This window comes from Lagopus leucura, unplaced genomic scaffold (genome assembly GCF_019238085.1).
Source record: "Lagopus leucura isolate 7727_CA_CO unplaced genomic scaffold, USGS_WTPT01 Super-Scaffold_100159, whole genome shotgun sequence".
Lineage (NCBI taxonomy): Eukaryota > Metazoa > Chordata > Aves > Galliformes > Phasianidae > Lagopus > Lagopus leucura.
The window spans coordinates 24,331,690-24,349,859 of record NW_024962335.1 but is presented as its reverse complement, the minus strand read 5'-3'; the positions used below and the strand labels follow the sequence as shown (position 1 = coordinate 24,349,859).

General features: G+C 39.5%; 1 protein-coding gene across 6 annotated transcripts in view; it reads right to left on the bottom strand.

Annotated features, from left to right (window-relative positions):
- The window catches only part of CALD1 (caldesmon 1), a 185,508-nt gene that overhangs the window by 50,906 nt on the left and 116,432 nt on the right, over positions 1-18,170 (bottom strand). The window contains exon 1 of one of the 6 annotated variants that reach the window (XM_042889446.1): positions 3,639-3,874. The exons of the other annotated variants lie outside the window; for them this stretch is intronic. Within the exon in view, the coding sequence (XP_042745380.1) occupies positions 3,639-3,685 (47 nt within the window). The 5' untranslated portion in view covers positions 3,686-3,874. Of the gene's footprint in view, positions 1-3,638; positions 3,875-18,170 lie in introns of those variants that run through there. 6 annotated transcript variants of the gene reach the window in all.

Here is an 18,170-nt window from a genome sequence, read left to right as displayed (position 1 = left end):
CAAAGTAACATGGAAAATGTTCAGGATTATTTTAATTCAGTCTGAAAGAAGGCAGCAAATCTTTCATTTATTTTTTCTTCTTTTAACTTATTTTTTCTTTCAAATTTAGGTTTGGAATTGAAATTGGAATTGAAAGATCAGAATCTCTTATTACAAAGAAAATTGCAAAGAGGAAGCTCAACAATTTGTAACTTAGAAAGTGTCAAAAATGTAATTTTTAAAAAATATATATTTCCTTTTGCTTCCCTTAAGATAAAGCAAGTCTGAGAATCAACTCCGAACCAGTTCTGCTCTGCTTGGTACTCTCTGTAGTTTTCTTGGTTTTGCTACATTTAGTGTGCATGAGAAACAATCATCATACCTGGTCTCAGGCACTTGGATTTCCAGAGAGCAGCATCAAGTCAAGTCTGATACACCTCAGCACTGCCCTGGCTTAAATCTTTGAAATTTGGTTCTTAAAAATCATGACTTCAAACTCAGATAGGTGCCTAGAACTCCACATAGATTAATCCAACTCCGCACACTGGTCTCCCAGTGCCTTTCTTGTGTTGGAGGAAGCACCTCCAAAATCTCAACAGTTTTGTTACCTAACTGCCCTTTCTCTGTCATAATGTTTCCTCCACTGTGAAGGATAATTTTGTTCAGAAATGTTTCAGCTGTTGTAGAAATTTTCTTTTGATACTCTGTGAGGTGTTCCTAAATCCAGCAACAAAATCTTAAAATGGACATTTAGTCTTCAGTAGCCAATGTCCCTGATGATGTGTAAACCATACACCTAAGTCTCTCACTTAGTCAGTGAGACAATTAATGCTCTGTGTACAAGGAGTGTTGTTACCAGAGCATTTAACATAAATATGGTGCAGGCAGACAGAAATGTATTTGCACTGAAAGCACTCATTTGTTATTCTATGTGTTTTACATTCATTCTTAAGCATCAGGCACTGCTATGCAACGTGGATATAAATAAACTGTACAGCTTAGAAATGGACAGGATGGTGTAGGGGGATGAGCCACGTTCAGAGACAGATTTCTGTTCTCAGTTTTTAAGATGGAGACAAACAGGCTTTGCTACAGGCTAACATTTTAGCACATCTGGTGTTTAGTCACATGTTCTTTTTCCTCAGTAACATTAAAAAAAAAAGCTTTAAAAATTAAGTATTCTGGTTATTTCCCATTAAGGAACAGAAATGAGATGCGCAAACAGAAAAGACCAGAAAGAAGGAGGAAGATGGCTTTGAGTGAAAATGAGCAGCACCAGTTTTTAGAGCAGAACTAGCCAGCTTCCTCAACCCTTCTCCTTCAGAAAAAAAAAAAAAAAGTCAAGCCCAGAAGCAGAAAAACAAATGAGAATTACATTTGAGAATGTAGAATATGAGGAACCAATCAGAAAATACTGTGAAGGTCAACTTCCAGCATCCCAACTGTCAGCAAAAAATCTGTAAAGTTTGGACAAAAGCTACATTGGCTGGAAGAAAACATTCTACCTGTTGGCAAAGAATACTTCTGCTTTCTTTAGAAACTTGCACAGCATTTTAGTGTCCAGTAAAGAGAGCCGATTCAATTCCTATACATTCACTTAGCAGTCTTTACATTTTCATGCCAACCGGAATGATTTCTTGGCTACGATGAGAGCCTCTGCTTTTAATTTCCAGTGTATCAAATGTTAACAGGATTATATTCAACTATTTAGCAATTACAGGATTTTCTACAAGCACACTAAAACTGTAGAAAGTACCTTTAAATGATGCAGCTGAAATGATCACATAAAGGGACAATTAGAGGACATTTGCAAGAAGTTAGTTAGAAAACTTACTATGCCTCATTCAAAGCAGCTTAATAACAGACTCCTGTCTTTCCCTGGAGAGTCTCCAGGGAGTTAGTATATAAGAATTTTTATATTTCTTTTCCATTGCAATCTCCTGAGAAGGCATGAGCACTTGGAATGATTACGTTATGCCTCCACCTGGGAAGGGCAGTATTTCATCATATATTTCACTGAGAAATGCTTTGAAGAAGCCTTTTTGGGTAATGCTAAAGGTGTCTTCCCCACTTTTGGCCTGAGGTCATGGGCATGCTTGTAAAAAGGGAATAAATCAGTTTCCAAATTTTGGCCACGCATTACATTTTTCTTGAAAGACCTCTCCCCAACAGAACTTTGCCATTCTTCTTCAGATATGCTACTGGAAGACTTGACAAAAGAAAATCCATGCCTGGTTGTCAGGTGTCTGCTCTTGTTTAGAAGCTGCTATGGGATACAAGTCTCCCAAGACACAAGGTATAGTAGCTAGTAATGTTTCATGAGAAAAAGACTGAATTGTCTTCATCCAGATATAATTTCACTGACTTCAGTGAATTCACTTCACAAGCATAATTGTGGGTGATAAAGCAGGCGCACACTGAGACATTCCTCCCAGCATTTGCTTCAGAGACACACAAGGCACAGAGCCAGCTCATTGCTGGTTCCCTCTCTCACCCATGGGAAGACTGGAGAAGAATCTCCCTCAGCAAGGATATCCAAATACTTTGGTTTTTTGTTTTTTGTTTTGTTTCTTTTGTTTCGTTTTTTAAGCAGAACAGCCATACCCTAACTGATTTAGCTAATCTGATTGCAAAATAGGTCCATGAAAAGGGCCTGAAGGTTATCTCAGAGGCTCACCTCTCCACATCAGGTACCAAGAGTTCTGATTTCCACCCGCCATACCAGCTTTATAATGCCAAAATCACTCTTTTGCTTTACCCTCACATAGGTGGTGGTGGAAATGGATCTCTGCCTGGGCAACTCCCTGCTCCCATTTAACAGTATGGGAGGGCTGGCTGCTGCAGCCTGTGGCCGTGTTCCACTATGGACCAACAAAAAACAAATTTATTTGACATGCTCTTAGCTAAATTGCTACTTATTACTCCATATCTGAAATCATAACAAAGGATTTTAGATTCCTGGAAGGGACTTCTTGGGGGGGCTGAGTTCCAGAAATCTCTGAGCTCTCTCCAAGAGCACAGGATTTGATACTGGAAACTCCAAAAACTAGCACCCAAAAATCTCAGTCAATTCTGAAAACTTCTCCCCAGTGTTAAACAACACCACTATACAAATCACAGTATTTTATAAAGATAGTAGTGCTCTGTTTCCCTCTCATCAACATATGAAGCAGAAAAACAAAAGCACAAGACCCAAATAAACTAGATAATTTATTTGTACACATTGCACAGGCTAATTGATTTTCTTCTCTTGCTTCCCTCCCACATTCAGGGATGAATGTGCTATGAGGACATTATTTACTCGGTGAATTAAGCAATCTAAGCTACGAGTTTTCACACAAGCTATGAAACTTGAGTAAATTTCCAATTAATGCAACTCCGATTAGCAACCAGTCTTTCCAACTCATTCTTCTGCCACTGAACAAAGCAATTCAAATTCTGCAATTCAGATAAAAAATGATGTATATATGCAAAGTCTTTTCTTTCAGACAACAAAGCAAAAAGAGTAGTAAGAGAACCTACATCAAACACTTACTTACTCCCCAGTTCGACCAACTTCCAGCTTTTTACACGCCTTTGCCATCACCATCATCCAGCATTTCCTATGCAATGCTAAAAGGCTAAATCCATACAGATAGCAAAATAAATTGACAACTCACTTGGAAAGGCTTGACAAGTTCTGCCTGCAGTATGATCTGCTGATCATGTCTGTAGCGAATGAATCAGTGCAAACTGCTGCCAGCTCCAGGGAGAAAATGGACAGATGATCAGGGCGTGGAATGAGATAATAAAAATGCCATTATCCTTTTAGGCATGCGAGACTCATTGGATGCTCTTTCCACCCCACAGGTTAACCATTTGGCCGGTCCTGCCGCTCCCGTAATGACACTCTCTATTTGCCTATTGTGAGGCTCATTATCTATCCCGTATCCTCCTCCCCTTCCTCACCCCCCTCTGCTCCGAGATCATATGATTATTAGCTTTTGTGCTGTATTCTCTCTAATAGATGCTCTTTAGCTGGACCTCCAGTAACAGAAATTCCTGCAGATTTCTCAGCTGCTCAACTTGATCGACCAGTGCATGCTCCCCATCCAACTTTCACAAAAAAGTGCTTCTGTTTCAGCAAGTCAGTCCAAGCATGGAGCAGCCTAAGTGCTGCGCAGATCTGCCCTCACAAGTATTTGCTTGTAGGGAAGTCACATTCCAGCCTGCAGAGAAATGATGAGGGGAGAGGACCCAAATATAAAACAATGGTCCAGGAAACAGTCCTCCCTTTTCATCATAAATCATTGCTTGAACATATTGCAGGCACTTGCATCCAGTCTGACTTGAGAAAGGTCACGCTGGATAAGGTAGCTCAAAAGACTAGAGGGTGACTGCCAAGCAGGAACAGATCCAGGGAAGTGGGAAGTAGCTGCAAGCTCAACGGCAGTTAGGATAAAACCATCTCGTCTTTAGCAATGGGATTAAAAACAGGTCTGGAGCCAAATCAGTCCTAACAGACTCTCCTCATTGTTCTTCCATCTAATTCAGTGAATGAAGCAGAAAACAGAAATGCAAACAAAGTAATTTAAATGGAGGCACCATCAGTTCCCGTGATTTCACATGCTTGGCTCTCATACCTCTTTGAGCCCTCATATTGCGAGTAAACTGAAACAGCTTACTGTGCAGTCCCGCAGCCATTCCACCCCAGGCTGCGATCGTGTTAAATTTCATAAATTACAGGGGTGGGTGTGGATGGATTAATCCTCCAAAGAGAAATCTGTCCTGTAAGCTTGCCCTTCTGTGGGAGAGTGAGGGTGCTCAGCAGGTGGCACTCTTCTCTTGGAGTGAGCTGAGGCAGTCCTCTTCCAGAGTCCATGAAGGATGGAAGGTTTCTGTGCAAGAAACCTACAACTGCACTTGGCACAGGGCACTGATGCTCAAGTAGTGCAGCCAATTTATTTTTAGTACTTTTTTTTTCCCCAAAAAACTTCTCTACAGTTTCCCGGAGATTACTTTTGGGAGAAAGGGAGTTTTGTGCTTTACAAATAAGCAAAGGATTCTCATGCAAAGGCTCAGCTTTTTCACACACTTAGGCACAGGTTTGCCATACTCCAAGAAATGGCTGTAATTTCATGTGCACTATCTGAAGACTCAGACTCTTGATCTAGTGTTTAAAAATAAAACTTGCTTTATCTGTCTTTCAGTGTATAAAATCCAGAGGAATTCTGGGCTGAAGTAAGAAAAAGCCTACACTGCTGAATGAAAATGGAGAAAAATATGAATTTTGTTTTTGTGGTGGTAGAGAGATCTGCAAATGAGATGAGATTACAGCAGGCAATCCCACTCCAATTCTTTTACCTTGTCCTCAAGGGAAGGAGGACATGTAAGGCAATGTGAAAGTGTAGAGTTCTTGTAAAATGCTGGTGAAAAGGGATTCTCCTGAGAAGACTCCTGGAAAAGGCATTTCAAGACTGGGGAATTACAGAAGCAAAATTCTTCCCTCTAGAAGTGCATTAGTTAAATAGAGATTGTATCACTGCTCTGCCAAAATATACATTTTAATCAGATGCCAGATTCAAGAGATGATGTTTATGAAACTGCAGACTGGGCTCCAAAGCAGCCCTACAGATTTCAAATAGAGGTCTGTATTTACAGACCTATTTAATGTGTCATGGAAACAGATAAATTTTTGTTTTGAGTGGGTTCTAAACACTTTTCAATCCACTCTGGATTATTGGGGTTACTGCACTTGGCTCATAAACAAAACAGCTTTCACAAGGGATACAAATAAGTGGAAACTGATTATCTGCTAAAATCTTACAGTACTTCTTCAAAGAAAAAATATTCCCTGACTGGACATGAGCATGAGTAATCTTCTCTAGGTGGCCCTGCTTCAGAATGGGTTGGATCAGGTGGCCTCCAGGAGTCCCTCCCTATCTTGACCACTGTGATTCTATGAGCAGTTCCAGATACTTTGTCTTAACATCCCACTGTCACTATTGCCAGGCAAATTCTGGCTATGTGTGGCATTCCAATCTATTTATTGGGTCATTATGAGCAGGAGAAGCCTTTTGCACTTGTAGTAAACCCCAGAATGGTTTTAAACCCTCCTCAGTCTAGCACAGACAAAAGAATTCCAATTAAAATCCCAAATAATGTTTTGAATTAGAAAAGTCTGGAGGAGCACTTCCTGTCTAGATGAACCACAGTGATTTACGTAGCCTATTTTTGGCTTGAAGCAAGACTTATAACACAGAATTGGGTCTCCTTGCTTATAGTTTCCATCTCTACAGCACTACTGAGAACTGATGGCTTTTGTCTACTGAATTCTTAATCAATCAATGCTGATCACATAAGTGTATCCTCAACTTATGTGCCTCCTTTGCCTACAGAAGAAAAACTGAATATAATAAGGCGAGAAAACCTCCAGTCCCAAACTGTAGCAGTCTCTCTGCCCAATTGGTTGTAGCATTCATTTGTAAAAGGTACTCTTGTCAGCAAGTGCTTGAAAAACTCTGCAGGTTTGCATACCAAGTATTGGCTTTGAATTCAACAGCACTAGTGTCAATTATTTTTTTCCACCCAGAAAATTCAATAAGCAAGACTCACCACATGTGCAAAGTCTCAAGACTCAGCATGCAATTCTAGACACGGGCCTGTTAAGTCTACTGCATACAGGCCATGAGCATGCTGGCAAATGCGGCTGGGCTAACCTGTGCTTAGTGGCATAACAAAACGGTGAGTGGCCAAGAGACTTCACCTTCAGCCATTCTCAGAGTTGTGCACATTGTTTTAAGTCGTAAGGCCCTTTTAGCTGAGGAACATCACTGTTTTAACACGGACATTTTGTAATTCATTTTGCAGTACAAAGGAGCAATCACCACGGACAACACATGTGATACTAACCATACACATGCAGTTGGGTGCAGACTAAACAGCTCTATAAATGTACAGCAATGCTGAACTTGTTCTCCTGAAAGAGACTGACACTGAACCAAGATTTTGCTATGCTTGCAAACACCTTTAAGAGAAGGGGTGGAGGAGTTGATCCTTGCACTTAATCATTACATTATATTAAAGTCAAATATTTGTTATTTACTTTCTTCAGTAAATTAACTGAGAGGGATGTATAATTTGTCTTGTGGCCTTAACGTTGCCCATGTTGCATATGGAGCAGCAAGAAGCAAATTACCTTCCCTTAGAACATTTTGAATATTCACATGGGCATCTAAAGGATGAAAAATGATGGTGACAGGGCATGCATGTCTCACAACCTGTTTTATTTGTATGTTCTGATGTTTCTGAGATGATTACTTGCTCTAGAACATCAAGATCCCTGAGCAAGAAAACAGAAAGAAAAAAAAGGTAAACACAAACAAAACCAGGGCACTTGAAAGGAGCCATTCACACGAATGAATTCAAGTCAAATAGCTCTGTGAGAGTCTGGGCTCATATGTTACAACAAACTACAGGGCCTTTCATAGCTTGTCAACATTAAGCCTAGCAAAATGAGGAGGAGGAAGGAGATGTGAGAGCTTTCCAAAAGGAAATTATTACTGGGAAGTTCCAACATCTCCTCATACTAACAATAGGAATGTCCAGAGGTCATCCAGAGAGCCACTTCACATTTTGTTTGTTATTCTTACTTTTAGCCATTCTTGCATGTGAGGCAGAGTTTTCAGGGGGCTGATCTCAATAATCCTTTTTCTTCTGAGATTAGAATGTATTTAGAATCTGACAAAGGCATATCCATAGCTCGGACCATGACTTCCCATATTCCCATATCCCTATTCCTCTCTGCTTCTGTTTGTTAACAGTGGATTCTGTCTTTCACTGCTCTGCCCACTATTCTCATTCTGTATCTCAAATGCTCCTAGGTTTCTATAGCTCTGTGTTAGTTCTTTCCCAAGTCAAGGCAGTTTTAAAACAGGAAGGCCAACAACTTGCAGAAATACACCTGATTTGTTTCAGTGACAGTAAGCAGCTCACCGTGCACATCCCTCCTTTTGTGCCACTAGCCTGAAATAAGTAGGTAGACTTGCAGAGATCTTTGCAAAGCTACTGGCATTTTGCAAGAGAAACAGAACTCTGTTTTTCATGAAAATCCATTCTAATGACATCAACATCTGCTCCTCATTTAAAGAATATTTTTAACTGTTCCCTCTCTGGGAAAATGTAAGATGCCACAGTGTCTTTCATGTTCTCATGGAGCAGAAAAACTTGGCTTTTTTAAGGTCTGTTCTGAAATGCCCCAGCAGTTTACTGCAGGGAACTCAGCGTATGCATCTCACAGGGCAAAAAGAATCTGTATTCATCCTCCTCTAAGACTTCACTTTAGGACACTGGCATGTGAGTAGAGATTTAACTTAACAGATGAACCACAGTTAGCATATTAACCCATCAGCAGTAGGTAGAGTCTGGCAACCCATACGTAAGGTCTTGGAGGAAATCTCTTGAGTACTCATAAAAATAAGAGTATGCTGTTCATCGTCAAATAATGCTGAATTGTCTCTTTACAGTTGTTCGTTCCAGTCCAGTTTTAAATATCTCAATTAATGGAGAATCTGCATTTCTCAGTGGGAAGACTTCTGCAGTCTTACAGAGTTCAGTAATGAGAAGCCATACTACAGCTATGACATCTATTTCCTTTTTTTTTTTTTCTTTTCAAATGGTAAATTGTCATTACTTCTACCTGGATGCCTATGGAAACTGCAGCAATGCCAGAAATTTGAATGTACTTAGTGGAAACTGCATGTAATACTTAACCTAGCCACAGAAGTAGATATATATATTCAAATGCATATTCAAACTGTAATTTGTAGTCTTGGTTTTGGGTCTACGCAGGTGCAAATCATGGAAGCACATGCATACAGAGTTTGCATGCTCACATAGACACATTACCATGTAGCTAATGACTTAGCAGGCAATAGAACTATTTGCATAGACAAATTCTACAGGATTGGAAACAAACCTGAACATCAAAATGTGAGAGCCTGAAGCCCCTGAAATGTTGAACACTTGCAATAATATATTTCCAAGTACTGAAGACCCATCTAGAATCCATGTGAGGGAAGCATTCACAAAGCTGTCTTTAACTTTTCCCAGTGCTCCCGTGCTGCCACTCCTGAGTGACAGGCTCTGTCCCCTATCCCTGAGCCATCCCATTTCTCTCCAGCCTCCAGCAGCAGTGCAGGACAGGGCCTGTTTCCCTACTCGCTTCCGTTTCCATATCATTGTGCTTTACCAAGTTTCAGGGAAGCCTGCCAATTCTCACAGAGATAAAAAGCAATACATCATTTTGGCTGGCAAATTTTAAAATTTGCTGGCTCTTATTTATACCTGAACTGTAGTGTGCTTGGAGCAGTAACTACTATTAATAAATTTCAGCTTTCACAGGAAGAAGAATAATATTCAAATCTCAGAAAGTTGTGATTGGTCTTGTAGGACTTCTGCTTGCAGCCATGTATTATAATACTTGCAGAGTCCACAAAACAGAAAGCTGAAAAAACTGTCAGTAGTGCCAATATGAGATTTCTTCACCACAACAGTTTCTAGCAATATTTAATTTCAATAACACTTTCAAGAACAGGTTGCATTTAAAATTATTCACCTTATTTTTAATACACTAACAGCCATGCTCTGAACAGTATTAATCCCTTATTAGCCACAAAACCCAGAAAGAGCCACAATGTGGTAGACAAGATACAAGCATACAGAATATGCTGTATTCGTGTGTCTAGCCAAAGGAATTTACAGCCCTGACTCTTCTTCTTAGTGGGGATGGGTTGATGCACATGCCTTAACAGATGTCCCAGTAAACAGCAGGAAAACTGGGAAAGGAGAAGCACAGGACCTGTTCACTCTTGTATGTCACCACAGTGAGATTATCTGCTGTCTCACTTCAGTCTGAAGCCATGGTCTGAGTCCAAGCTTTGAGTTTGGTCCTTCTTTGCTGGAATAGTTTATATAAATGAGTGCACAGGCAGACACACACACAGCTCTGGAAAAGGAAGAGCATTTCCTGCTAGGCCAATTTATGGAGACATTCCTGTACCAAGAGCTGCTGTCTTATTCTCTAAATTTTACTGGTGAACAGCATCCAAGCCCTGGTCCAGACCTCAGCTTCACAAACAACCCAATAAACTCTGCTAGCAAAGCTATCCACTGTAGCCACTGACTGTTCAACATCTTATGCCACTTGAACAGCTCAGAGGCATTTAAAATGAAAAACTTAGACTCAAAATATTCAGCCTGGGCCTTCCTTGTCCCTGAACTTAGTTTAAATGTATTAAGATGGAGCCTCAGACCAGGACTGTGCTTCACACAGATTAACAATCAGTTAAATTCCTGGCTGGATGGCTTGTTCATTTTTAATATCTGGTAATGGCCCTTAGGTGTTTTGGAATGGACTTTATTTCACTAGCTGCACGGGGATTACCGACTAACCGGATGCTCCCAGGAACCCTCAGAGAGCAAACAGTGTCAGTTTATTTAATAACTTTCAAAGTGAAACTAAAATCTTGTCCAAATCATGTCTCCTCTGATTTAATTAAAATGCACCACACATACTGCACTGCTCTGTTAATCATTAACAAAGTTAATTGAAGACAGAAGATGTGTCTTTTCTTTTCTTTCATTCAAAAGCCTCCAGCCAGTGGAAAACTTCAAAAAGCATTCCCAAAAAAGACCAGTACGGTATGATTTTTGTTAGAATGGCCAATACGTCAGTATGGTTTTTTCCTCTTCTGTATTTCTGACTCCTATAGGAATGTTAAAAGAGAGGGTTTTTTTTTTTCCCTGCTTGGCAAAATACCTTTCCCAAATTTTCTAAATATTGCCTGGTATTTGCGTCAATATGACAGTCATTGGGTTTGACAGGAATCAGATTGCTAAATCCACAGAAAAATGCTTTGGAAATTAGAGGCTAGTTATACATTAAATTCCAATTCAAATCCGCTTCAGCAAACTGCCGGCAAGGAGTGGATCTGAACCATCTCCGTTATCCATTCACTGCTGTGGTTCACAAGAGGTTTCTCAAGCACACTAACCTTGAGGCCAGCTTGACTCACACAAGACTCCTGCTGTCTGATAAACTTCATAAGCAATCCTGTCCCAATCCATTTTCACTTTCCAAGATGACCTAGCAACTCATGAAACATATTCTCCCAGTGCAGCAAGCCTTTCCATCTTCTTCCAGGAAGGAATCAAATAGGAAATGAAACAATATTAGAAGTATAACACTTTGTGGACTATTCAAGAAACAAAGTACATCCAGCATCTATCTTTCCAACAATTCTCCTTTTTTTTTGGAGGAGGTGAGTAAAAAAAAACCACTTAATTGTTCACTGTCTTCAGGTCTTAGGAAATCTATACAAATGCTTCCAGTCTCATCGGTACAATTGTTATCTAATGGGATTTCCCTTTTGAAAGCAACAAAGGGTCAAGGCTGAACTCTTCCACAAGGCCTGTCATATCAGGTCAGGACAGCACTCCATCAAGGCTGGATTCTCGCCTCCAGCTATGGATCATGCCTAATGTTTTAGAGTAAAGCAGTAGGGGAAAAAAAAAAAAAAGGCAAATCACACTGCACCTGGCCCACTGAGCAAAGCTCTCTCTACACAGTAAAATTCCTCTGAGCCTCCTGCAGGCAGGCAGCTGGGGCTCTGCCACATGCACTCCAGAGATCTTGAAAATAAAATAAAAAAAACCTAATTTGTTGCAGGGTAATACACATAAAAGGGCACTAAGCAGCTAAAATGAAATCATCATAACGTTCAGTATTTGCATCACAGCTTGCACATCAGGACATAATGATCTGAGGACTTAAATAAGTCCAGTATAATAAAAAAACAAGCGTATTTTCCTCAGCACCACCCAGCACATCGTTGCCGGTCAGCATCATGGATGGGAAGTCCTGGATAACAGACCAAAATGCGTTAGCATCTGAGCATGAGGAAAGCCACACAGCTCTGATCTGCTCAGTCCACTGGATGTGTTCATAGCCTTGGCTTCCCTGGAGAGCATAAAATCATGAGCCACACCATAGGCAGGCCCACGTGAAGGAAGAAGAGGAGCTGTAATCCGTCATACTCTACTGGGCTTGTTTTCTTAATTTTCTATGTCTGCTTTGGTTTTCATTTGTAAAAATTTTATAAGTAAAGGCATCCATGAAGAAATGCATTTGTAAACAAACATCTGGGCAGTACTCTTATAACAGAGGTTGTCTCAATTCTTTATCATTGCTTATGGACTTAGGCAAGCTTCTCCTCCAGTCCAGTGCCCACAGTTAAAATCTGAGGCAGCACTGTGCAGATAGCAGGCGAAGTCCTTTATCTGCAGGACTGCAATATGAGCATGTTTCCTTGACACATCAGGGTCACATCCCCTCCTTCAAAGTCTAACCATCAACTCAACACTCAAGAGATCTGTTGAAATTGAGGTCATATGATGAGGGTAACCTTGGAAACACTTGAACCACAATGGGGTGACAACATTCCCACCTCTTCAGTGGGTGTTACACACAAGCTTACCACATTCCTAGTTAAGCATCCAAGCAAGTTTTTCAGGAAGCTAAGTAACAAAATGAGAAAAGGCTTAGAGATTTGAGAGCAGGGAAAGCAAATGTGTTCTTCTGTGTTTGTTAGCACTTGTTGCACAGCAGTCATTGTGTATGAAAAGACACCGTCCACAAACTTACACTAGCCAGAGAAGTTTTTTCCTGCAAGAAAGTGGAGAAGGGATCTCAACCTCAACTGTTCCTTTGCTATTACTATACTCAGGGAAGCCATTGGCAGTCCCTGCTGGATGGGACAGTCTTACAGCCCACACAATCTGCCACCAACCAGTACTCTCCCTTTCCCATTCTGTTCCTGATATTAAGACTGAAAAATTGTCAAGAAATGACAAAACAGAAACTTAACATTTTCCCAAAAACAGCTGACAAACCTGTGTTCAAGGAGATTTCAATAACATAGCTATCCAAAGAGTCCTTAAAAGCAAATTCAGGAGTAGAGCTTGCAGAGAGAAATGTCAGTCACAGGCCACAAAGCAAACTCATGATCATTTTCTAATGGCAAACCTTCCTTCAGATCTGAAAAAACTGCAATCATATTTCTAAAGCTGTAGCTATAGCTTCGCAGTGATGTTTTGTGCACTGAGAGATGGCTTCAGAACATCACGTTTTATGAATAAACTTTATGACATGGGAAGGACTCCAGGAGCTCCTTTTCCATGGGCTCTTCTGGGGTTTAGATGTTCTGTAGGGATTAATGCTCATGCAGTACTATAACCTCCTTTCTGGAATGAGTAATTATAACAGGAACATACCCTTCCAGTTTAAATAACATCCGTTCTGACAGTGAACGTTTTCTGTCACTTCAAAGTGCAGACAACTGGAGACAAACCAGTTCTTAGAGTACTATCTTTGCATTTACAAAGGGACAAAACTTCAGTTTTAAATACATCTTAGCTGGTGCCAATGTTTCAAACAAAAAACATCTTCATCAAAATGAGAAAAAAAAATAGCAGAATTGACAATCTTGTGCTTTAAAAAAAAATCTGGAAAGAAACTTGATTGACACTTGAAGTTTTTTATAGAGAGATAATTACCAAATCTCTCTAAAATGGCCACTAGAAATTTTAACTCTCTAAAGCTCTTGAGAACTATTAAAATCATGTTTCCATTAAACATTTCAGGAGAACATAAAAGAGAGAAATCGGAAGTATTTTCAGAAACTTGGCAGAGTTTCAAACATCTGTAATACTTGAGAACAACTTTTTTTCACCAAAAAAAAAAAAAAGGTAAAAAGGTTTGCAGATTTTCTATCAACATTAATTCATTTGCTCTGAAAATGCTGTGAAACTCTGATCTTAAAACCAAAGGAAGACTTCAGGATTTGATCAAGTAGAAAGCAGAAAATTCCATCAGCTTCAAATGCCAAAAAATTTGAATGCCTAAAATTCAAATGGAAGCATTAAACTGAATTCATCACACTCTGCCAACAAGTAAGATAACAAACTATTGATAAGATGTCCTGCGATAAAACTTAGATCTTTTTTAATGTTGAATCTCTTGAAAAGACTGTTTCAGACTCTAATAAGATAGATGCTATCTCAGCAAGGGCTTCTAAACCCTCCAAAGTGCTCCGAAACCAATCAAGGATCTTTGGGCTTTCCCAGTGTGTTTAGATAAAGGAAGGGGAGCCAAGATACATACTACTGATATGCTCATTAAAACCACGAAGAACACCGATACTTGTGCAAAGTACACTGCATAATCAAAGCCAAACAGTTCTTGGGTGGGTGCTTAATGGGTTCCCGCCTTGGCACAGGATTCAGAACAGGAAAGTAACTCCTTCTTCACTCTGTGTGGCTCTGCCCTGCCTCTGGCAGCCTGCCTTAGGTGGTCATAGTAGGAAATGCTGCCCAAAGGACACCCTGCTCCTTTCCTCCTCAACCACCATGCATCCCAGCCACCCTCCTGTATGTGCAAGGAGGAGCTGGCAGTGGCATATGCAGACCAAGGAAAAGGAAAACAACATGTTGAGCCCTTATAAGGGAAGCACAGCATTTATGCAGCCAAGGCAAATGGGAAATGTGCAGCTGTGTGGGCTTCTTTTCCAACTGTGTGGGCTTCATTTCCCGTGCCATGGCTCCACGGGCCTTGAACCTGCCCTGATGGAGCCATCAAGTTGGAATGGACCAACAGCAGGTTCTACTTCATTCAAATACCATCATGAGCAAAGACTCAAAGACTCCTTCAGCGTCACTTAATAGGATTTAAATGAACAACAGCAACACTGGGGATCCTATAAATAAACATCTGGCCCAAGCTAGATTTGAATCCAAATAATAGTAAACAGCAGACATTCTCGGAGAGAATGCAAGAAATTAAAAATTAAAAAAAAAAAAAAAAAAAAATGAAACTTCATATGATCCTTTACCAGTATTTTATCCTTATCGGTATTATTTAAACATGTTCCTCTTAAACATAATGCCTTCTCAAAACCCAGTTTCATCCACATTTTTACATTTGAATCCCAAGTTCATTTTTTGAAAATGCAATTCTCAAAAAACAAAATTTAGACAATATATCTCTCAAACAAATTATATAGTATTTTCTTTCTCCATTCTTCCTTAGGAAGGAAAATATGAGCCTTAATAATTACCAGGCTGAAGAATATTTTTATATTTACATTGTTTTAATTTACAAAATCAAAATAGGAATGCTATTTGAAACATTATAATCTTTTCTGTTGATTTTTTTTTTTTTTCCTCTAAAATCTTTCTGGGAAAAAAAAAAAAACCATCTCTGTTAAGATGTAATATTCAAAATTTCAGGGATAAAAAGTTCTTCAGAGAAAGTCAAGGGAAATTGATTCATCTCGGAAGATAAGCTTGATCCTTGACTGTGACCTGGCTACTCATGATGCAAAGATACTCATGATGACAAAGCTTAAGAGGGTAAATGTGATTCTCAGAAGAGTACGGTGCGTTTTTGTTTTTAGAAACTCTACATTTAATTGAAATGAGAGATAATGAAAACGATCCTTTCATGAACAGGGACTGGCTTTAGGCATTTTCTTATCAAGATGGCCATGTTCAGAACCCACCCACCAACATACCAGAAACCACAGTTGGCAAAGGCTACATGCAAAGGCATTTCCTGAGTTCTGACTTTCTAGCTGAGGGCCAGATGCTTCATGATCCTTCCTTAAAAGTGCAGTTAAAGAAGTGGGTGGACAGAGCCTTGCCTAATCTTGCATGTTCTATGTAAAGACCAGGAAGTATCCCAACCACATGCTTGACATCAAAGAGGCAGTGGTCCATTGCTCTGTTCTCAGGAGTTCCCTGTTCCATTGAAGAGTGGACCAACAGTCTACATTTTCTATCCCATCACCTTATAAGCTACCGCTTACAACCTAAAGCTGCTAAATTAAGTAGTGATTATTGTGGCTCCCTCTCCTATGATGTGCCAAAATTCCACAATAAAAGGAAGAGCAAACATTATTATCAAAAGTAAACAGCAGCTGAAGGGCCTGGAGAGAGGACTGTGGTTTACTTCTAACCTACACCATGCTCTACCTGCACCACTTCCAACAAGTTACTTCCAGCTTTCTCTCCTGTTATCTCTAGTATATAATAGGATAGTTACCTGTGTGAAATTTTCCAAAAGCTCTTAGCTCCCTTAGAAGTGAAAGACTTCTAGGAGGACTTCGAGCTTATAAAAAGACTGTCCAAAACTTTCTACAGGAAAAAAAAAAATAAAATTGATAGTTCTTAAAAAATAAAATTAAAAAAAAAAAAAATCAGCCCCTGCCCTACAAAACAACAAAAGAAAGAATAGACTATCAATTTTGAGCTTCCTCATACTGAATAAAGGCAGCTTTTAAACAGAGGTAAAAATAGACTACACAATTTGTATGTAAAACGGTAAGGCAGATCCTTATAGTTTTTAAAATTCCATAGTGTGGCTGGCTAGAGACATAACAAACTCTTTGCCCACATGTGTACATGATTCATGCTTGTGATACTATCTCGTGTACACATATTACTCTGTGTCAATCTGCAATATACCTTTCTACATAACTGCCTACAAATATCAAGCACAGAGTCAAGGAGAAAAGCATGTTATGTATGATAAGAGTACAGCTTCAATAAGCCAAAATAAGATTCCCAAAGCATCCTTAATTTTTAAATCTTGAGTCTGTGCATTACAGTTCTTTGTGACCTGGTGAATCCAGATGTAAGCAGTGTGATGGACTAGAATCACGATAACGGAAATTCATTGCCAGAGACCTTTTCTCTATATGTTGCCTTTCTATGGCAGTGTCCTGTCAGGCAGTTCCTTCACAGAAGTTACCCTAAATCAGCAGCATTTAATCTCCAAGTAAGATAACTAGGAACTCTGCATGAGAAAAGCCATTATACAGTCCTATCTTTTTGAATCCATGTAAACACAAAGATCTTGGCTGCATATAGTCAGTCAAGAAGAGAACTCTCAGGCAATTTCCTGCATTGAAGAGGTGACTTAAGCATTGCCTGTGTGGGTCCTCAGCTGCGGTAGTCATGCAGCTGAAGAAGGATTAAAACAAACAGGACCAAGGTCTAATCAATAAGCATAATCAGACATATCTTTGGTACATATGTTAAGAACCACTCCATTGGTTTTCTCATAAGAGACTGAGACATGTCATATGAATTCAGAAATTATTTTCAGTAAATTCAGCCTCGTTATTTAAAATTAGGCTAAACATTCAGTTGTATTTAAAACTCTCTGTTTTATCTTTCTTCACTTGTGAACAGCTTACTTACAAATATAGGCTGGAAAAAGACGTTGGCTGAGTAAATCAAAGCATATTACCATCTGTCCCCTGTTCTATGGTGTGCCTCTTCTCCAAAATTATAAGTTGGATGATTGTATTTCTAATCCACTTTTCCACAGAGTGACAGTAGGTTGCCAGTAAGATGTCATGCCCTATTCCTACATGTGCACTTCTGTAACTGTCAACAGCCTCCTTCAAGAACATACCTAGTGCAGGTAAAACAGCAACAACTAATCATCTCACAACACACAATATTTTATTTGGACTGTTTACTAGCTGAAGAAATGTTAGGGTTCCCTCCTATCCCACCCTCACACCCCCATACACATTGTTACTCCTGAAGCTGGATGATAAATGTACCCAGAAGAAATATTCTGAGAAGTGCACTCAAACCTGTCATCTCAAATTGATGGCTGTGTTCATTTCCTTTCTTGTATATCTGCACCAGAAAGGAGACAATCATCCGTAACAACCACAGCTCTGTTGACAATACAAAAAGCAGAGCAGAGACCACTATGCCTTCCCCCTTGTCATTTTGGTTCTCTTTCTGGGTAAAATACTAGCCAGATAAACAGAACAGTTTATGATGGACAGGCAGATATTATATGTTTTTTCCAACACCTGCCCTATACTGATTTTGATTCCAGTCATATTATAGCTTGGGAGAAAAAGGAGAAAAAAAAAAAAAAAAGGAAAAAAGAAAAAGAAAGAAAAAAAAAAAAAAAAAAGGAAGCAATAGTTAAACAAAGTACTTAGCAAAACATTTGGATTCAGTCGTGCCCTTTAAAGCCATTATTTGAAAAATGTTTATGCAGCAGAAGCATTTCTCCTACACATAAAATATCTTGAAAAACAGGAAAAGGAAATCAATGCTTCCTTCAA